This window comes from Temnothorax nylanderi, unplaced genomic scaffold, assembly GCF_030848795.1.
Source record: "Temnothorax nylanderi isolate EJ_2023f unplaced genomic scaffold, tnyl_v1.0 TNYL_tig1438_pilon, whole genome shotgun sequence".
Lineage (NCBI taxonomy): Eukaryota > Metazoa > Arthropoda > Insecta > Hymenoptera > Formicidae > Temnothorax > Temnothorax nylanderi.
In genome coordinates, this window is record NW_027250500.1 from 1 (window position 1) to 7,014 (window position 7,014).

General features: G+C 47.2%; 1 protein-coding gene across 1 annotated transcript; it reads right to left on the reverse strand.

Moving 5' to 3' along the window:
- Positions 1 to 7: 7 nt before the first annotated feature.
- LOC139787333 (uncharacterized) lies at positions 8 to 2,029 on the reverse strand (the record flags this gene model as incomplete). Its single annotated transcript, XM_071726434.1, has 4 exons — positions 1,827 to 2,029; positions 1,556 to 1,642; positions 307 to 1,465; positions 8 to 238 (listed from the first exon to the last, which is right to left on the reverse strand). Coding segments are annotated over exons 1-4 (1,680 nt in total), but the record flags the coding sequence as incomplete, so codon positions are not given.
- Between the last annotated feature and the right edge of the window lie 4,985 nt (positions 2,030 to 7,014).

Sequence of the window (7,014 nt, forward strand, 5' to 3'; positions counted from 1 at the left end):
CCGTCACGTCGAAATTCTCAGGGTCGTCGAGCCACTGGAAATTCGCGTACGGCAGCGATTCGCCCATAGCCCAACCGTACAGATTGTTCACGTCGTAATACATGAGATACGTAGTGGGCTGGGACGAGTCGTACGTCAGTACGTGCCTGTTGGCTCGCGCGTACCTGAGCGAACATTGACTGAGGGCGCCGCGTATTCCGCGTTCCACGAACATCGCCATGTCGATGTCGGTGAGCAGCTCGAAACGCACGCCGGTTGTACCTCAACATGGCGTCCCACGTGTATCCCGGCAACGTATAATAATACGCGGGATCCAGCCCGTAACTCGCTAAACGTGTCCCAAAAATTTTCAAAGATATCCGCCAGAAGAAGCACGTCGGTCTTGAGATACAGATTGCTGTACTCGCCGAGATCCCGCACGCGAAAACGTCGCCAGACCCTCGTCGCGTGCTCGTAGTCGCTCTCGCTCGCGGTCTCGTCGGTCAGGGAGCTGTAAAAGACCTCGCGCGGCGGAAGCTCGGTCTCCCGCAGTTTGTCCGCGTTGTCGACGTACTCGTACGGAAATACTCCCTTGCGAGTGAGCAGATCGAGGTCCTCCGTGCTCAAATCCGCGTACTCCGAGCACGTAATTCTCAGCTTGTTCTTGTCCAGATAGGACGCCAGGGTTACGATACTCGCGGCTAAAAATTTGTACGAGTCTACGAATCGAAGCTTTACGAATCGATTATACATCCCGTCCATTTGCGTCTCCTTAACGGTCTTCGAAAAAGATATGTAGTTTTCCTTCGTAAGCGGCAGGAGATCGACCCCACCCTCGAATTCGTTCGCGATTTTCTCGATGATAAAGTGCGCGTCGTAACCCGACAGATTGTGGAAGAACACGGGAATCACGTACACGTTTCTGTAGTTCAGATTGCAACGAGAATGCGCCGGACCTCTGTACCGTCCGTTTAGATGACATTGATCTCGCACGCGCTTGTCCTCCGGTTGGAACGGTTTCCGACACACGTGACAATGCGTCGCGCGCTGAAATTCGAGTTTCTCGTCCTCCGTAAGTTCTGCCATCGATATATTGGTGGAGAATTTAATCTTTGCGTGACGTGCGAGAACGCGAAGCTCGTTCACGAACCACGAAACGCAGTCCTCGCCGCGACGATATCTGTACGTGGATACGGTATCGTCGTAGATGTTGCACAAATAGTAGCCCAGGCTGAACGGTATGTGACGCTGATAAGCGTATCTTTCCGTTCTCGCGCCCCCTTCGGCATTCTCCCTCTCCCGTTGTTCGAGAAGACACTCCAGATCAGCGTACACCACGAAGGGGAGTCGCTCCTTTCTGTCGTGATTGTCGAACGACAGCCACTTATCGTCCTCGCTCGGAAGAACGATGGCGCAGTCGTTCATTCGGCAGCAGTCGACGCTGTGAGCGGCCAACTTTTCGCGCGTATAGAAATAGTTTAAACATCTGCGAAGTAAATAACATGTGTGCGATTACTATGCGTACATAAAATAACACCGCGTCGTTTTCTTATTCCTCAGGTTTTCTTTTACTTACCGATTGCAAACGTGCTTCGCGCACCGTTTCGCGGTCAATTGCGAATTCACCAATCGCGACAGATTCTTTATCCAGGCGAAATGGCCTCTGTTGACACCGCGTAGCGTATCGCGCAGATACAGGAGATTTACGTGTCTATCCCTCTTATCGTCGGTTAACCGCAGAGGCACGATCGCGTTGTCGTCGGCGCCCCGTCCAAACTTTTTTTTTTTTTTCAATTCCTTCCCGAGTTGTAAATACGTTGATCGATACGTCGTTTTGACGTTCGAACTTTCCGATCTGTTTCAGATCTATGGAAAACTTGATCCCGTCGAGATTCAGCACCGTCGCGTAATCGGGATACGAGCCGCATTGTTCCGCGTGCCACTTGGCGGGAAACAGAGCCGCGACCACCGCACGCGTGAAACACGTGTCGTTCTCAGACAGCACGTTGACCACCGCCTGTTTAAGTCTTATACCTAGCGGTATCTTCATCCAACATTCCACGCGCATGGGATTACACTTGTTCACGTTCACCGTTAGGTTGAGTATTCGCGACAACGCTCATCCTCTGTCGCGTTCCTGAAATTCGTCCAACGCCGCTAGAATCGCGTCGCGCACGTGCTTTTTTGTACCACTCGCTCAGATCGGACCCTTGGAGGAGCTGTTCGTTCCGCGTAGCGATACTCTTCACATCGGTCTTAACGTCCGCTACGAATTCCCCATTGAATATGACATTGACCTTCAGATACATGTATCTGGTCAAATTATCCTGCACTTTTTCGAGCACGGTGTTCCTCGCATCCTCGAGAAATCGCGCGGGTTCGATGTACGTCGAGTTCGTCACAGCGCCGGTCAGTACGCGACTTTGGAACGCCGTATCGATCTCGACCCACGAAAATCCTTTGCCGACGCTGCTACCACCGTCCCCACCGTCCAAACCGGCACCTACGGAGCGTTCGAATCATCGACGCAGATCCTCCCTCGAACCTTCCAATCGCGCTATTCGAGCCACCAGAGCGGTCACGGGTCCCGTACTTCCTCGCCCCCCAGAGCGTTTGACTCGACAACTCTCCCGCAAGAGCCGGAGACACTCGTCGCATCGTCGTCCCCACGCGCGGTACCCGTCCGCGTCGCGGACGTCCGCGGCGAGCAACTCGTCGCACTGTTCCTGCATCCTATCCAGAAGGGCCATCCACCCTCGGGAACACTGAATTTCACTCGATCGAAAAGACAACGAGACCTGTAGGTGTGAATCCTACGTATCTTCTCTCCTCCGTCCACCGTCTGATAATACAGATAATACTCGAGCGGTAGGTAACGCATATAATCGTTCGCCCTAACGGAGTATGCCATTGTCGTCTCTATCCACGCTCGCTCGCGCGCAGTTCGCGCTCCGATCTCCCTTCGCAGATGATGAGTCGCCAGATTCCATCGCGCGTCCTCCTTCACCACCCGCGCACATACGTTTGATGATAACGTCGTTTCGAGTCTCGCCGATTCGTCGTCCGAATCGAACGAGAACATGGGCATGGACTCGTTATAGCGCAGTTCGCCGTCAGATTCCTCGGGCGAGGGATAACGGCGATCGTTCATTTGCGATTACACATCACTAATGTTAAGAACTGTTCCAATACTCCACACCTCGCCAATCGAAAGCGTCCCATAACGCCTTATACGCGTCAAAATCAATATAAATGTAATCACCGACGCGTCTCGCTGTTCTTTCCTTAATTAGACTAATAAAGATATACGTCCGGTGCGATCGGCGATCGACGATTCCGATTTTGCGCATTTAAAAAATAATAACATTAACTTATCCCGTTCCGATGCGCTTTACACTGTCGCGCCAATTCAATTTATACCCGTTTGTTATCCCATACGGAGGATGTACCTACCGGATACACCCTTCCGGGAAGGGGACATCCGCTCGCCGCATCCTGCGAAAAAAACAAATAATGATGGAACTGACAAGAACGCGCGCGAAAAAAATTAATCGCGATGACGCGCAAATCGGGGCGGATTTCCGCTTTCGGCCGATAACGCGGTCGATAACGCCGATCCGAGCGCCCCCTCAGGGCGCCCGGGAACGACGATCCCCCCACCCCCCGGTGGCACCACTGCGGCGCGAAATTCCCCATCACCCGCCTAGGGAATTTACGTTTTTCAAGTTATCGCAAAGTACTCGCATCTGATTGGACAGCCTCGAGTCTTCGTACCGCGATCTGATTGGACAGCGATACACCTTTGTCCAGTTACAGGGGAATGTTTGTCCGGTTACAGGGGAAATTTCCCCTCGCACCTGTCCCCCTCACCCCCCTGTTTCCCCTCGCACCTTTCCACCCTTCACCCCCCCCTCACCCATCCCCACCCCATGCCCCCCTCGTCCCCCTCGCCCATCTCTTATGGCGTTTCCCCGCGTGCGCGCGGCCCCCCCCCCGCTAACCCTCGGTTGCACCCGGCCGCCGGAGGCACCGTTCTTCATCTACTAACAGTACACAAATAATCAAGCGTCTTCATTCAAGCAGTTAGGTTTCACGCTGGGAGTTTTGTTTAGTTTTATTATGCGGGGGAAGGCCTGCGGCGGAGCTTCTTCCCCCGCATAATAAAACCAAACAAACTCCCAGCGTGATACCTAACTGCTTGAATTAAGACGCTTGATATTTCCGCATGATTGACCAGTCATCATATTTAAAATTGGCGCAGTTTTGCATGCGCGTGCGGCCACTGAGCATGCGCGTGCGGCCACTGAGCATGCGCGTGCGGCCACTGAGCATGCGTATGTGGCCGCAGGGCATGTTCAGTGTTATTACATGGCGTCGGTATGACAGGAATTATAACCTGATTCCTGTCAACTTTAACGTTTAATATCTCGCGTCGCGGGGCAGAGCGACACTTTTTTCTGCCAGATTCTTTCGTTTCGTACAAAAACGCGTCGATTGAGCATAATTTCATCGAGATTTGAGGTGAGGCACCTAAACTGTATAATTACCCAATTGTGAATAATATGTAAATAAAATGTCTAAAAATATAAAAATTACCAAATGCAATGACGTAAATCTTTATAAATATAAAAAGTTAAAGGAATTCTCCGTTTTTTTTTAATTTGCAGACCTTGAAATATTTGTTTTGATTAAAGTTGAACTTTGTAAATGTAATAATGTATAAAAATCCACTCTTGGCCAATATGTACGCTGTTTTATTTTTAAAAAATTTCTTGCATAACAAACTAACATTAACTTTAACATGATAATATTATCTAAATGTAAATAATAAAATTAAATATTAATTCTGAATAAAAAATTATAGCTCGTAGTATTTTTACTTATTTAATTTATTTTGTATTTATATACAACGTGCATACTGTTGCTCAACGGAAACCGCGAGAAGGTGGTGGTCTTTTCCGTCAGGAAGGAAATGTAAGGAATTGTTAATTTATTATTTGTAATCATTGTAATAATAAAAATCAATTTTTTACATTTCCGTGTGTGTGTGTGGTGTGCGTGTGCGTGTGCGTGTGGTGTGCGTGTGCGTGTGCGGTGTGCGTGTGCGTGTGCGTGTGCGTGTGCGTGTGCGTGTGCGTGTGCGTGTGCGTGTGCGTGTGCGTGTGCGTGTGCGTGTGCGTGTGCGTGTGCGTGTGCGTGTGCGTGTGCGTGTGCGTGTGCGTGTGCGTGTGCGTGTGCGTGTGTGTGTGTGTGTGTTATTGCACACAAATTCTTAGCACTTCTATATTTCTTTGGCAGATTTCTTGTATGTTTTTATAAGCGTGATGTTGTGACCGAACACGCGGTCTAATATTATGACAAACTCACTTTGAGTTGAAATAACGGTTGCCACTACGTTTAACGCGTGAACGTAGAACGTATGTGCACCAACGATATAATCGATGGTTGCGTAACTTCCTTCCTTCCTGTCTATCACCGAGATGTGAAATCTTCGCTGCTCAGCTTCGTGCGATGTACAGACAATGTCCTCGGCCAAGGTCACGCACTAATACTCGGTTCGCGTATGATTTATCAAGGATCAGGATTGAGGATTATTTTTCCGATAAATAATTTCACTCGTTTTGATTTAACAAAAACAAGAATATTAATATTTATTGTTGCAAAGGCATCGGAATGGACAAACTGTTAACGGGTGTTGCCCGGGTGCAATCTCGAACGTTACAAATATTATCGCGAATATCGTGGTAAATATCCGGAAAACTGAACGGTGTGATAAGACTTCTTATCAGTAATCGCGTTTCACGAAACTAGTCTTTCATCTGCGTATACACGATTTCTCGAATAACGATATTTTCTAAGTATCACGTCCGCACTTCTAGAAGGATCGTCGAGGAAAGACCTCTACCTACGTCCGCACGCTACGCTGGTCGCTCGCAGAAAGACCACGATCTCCCCTCGGAATTTCCCTTCTCTAGCGCCTGGCATGCGCAGTTGGCGCTTGGACGAACACGCCTTCCACGTCTGGTATGCCTTCTCTCACTCTATCATATAGCTGTCTCTCTCTACTTTCGCATTCCTCGCGACGTAAACAAGCTCGGCCTTGAGCAAAAAACATGCTAGCAGGAAATTTCCTGAATCTCATCGTAATATTACGTAAAATATAAAATCTGAAATGCTGAACATTAAATAAATTGAGAATGACAACTATATAATCTTCCCTCACTTATGCCTTTACATCAACTCTTAAGGCTAAATAAACTATTCCCGCTATTGACGATCCGTTAATTAAGCACGCACCATAATTAATATTTACGTTAATGCAAATGCGTTAATCTAAACAATATCAGTTCTTTACATTATTCTGTTTAAATCCCTGCTCATTACAAATGTTTTAACGCATTGCAAACAGATTCAAGATTCTATCTCGATAATTATTAATAATTCTCTCATTATTTTCAGGTACGCCTTTTCCACGCTGGATCATCACAGGAATCATCAGGTAAGTATAAACGTATCAAATTATCCGTGTTAATCTAATAATTACGAATAATTGTTTAATTTCCCTTCTTTCAGGAAAATCGGTAAAATACCGTCACAACGTAATAACCGTTTGCAAAATAACGCCAAATAACTTGGACAGTGGTCACTATTCCACTTTCATCGTTCAATTCAATCTCGTACTCGCTGTACGAAAATCGATGTACTGACCTACGACAATAAAATCCTTCAAAAACGAACATCTCGCAATTTTTACTCGAGATTACCAATTCTTACATCAATCTAATGCCTTCAATGCACTTTTGTTTGTTTTATTATCGGAATTACGAATTTCGACAATTTAAGTTTACTTTTGCAATAATGATTCGATTTTCGCGCAATAAAGTTTATTGGTCTTATCTTGTGTTCTTAAACACGAATATGTCGTTCTATATCGATAAAACATAAAATTATCAAAGTTGGTCAATTTTCATAGGAACGCGTAAATATTTGTCAAAGTTAACTATCATTGATTCTAAGTTAATAATCGCATAGAAT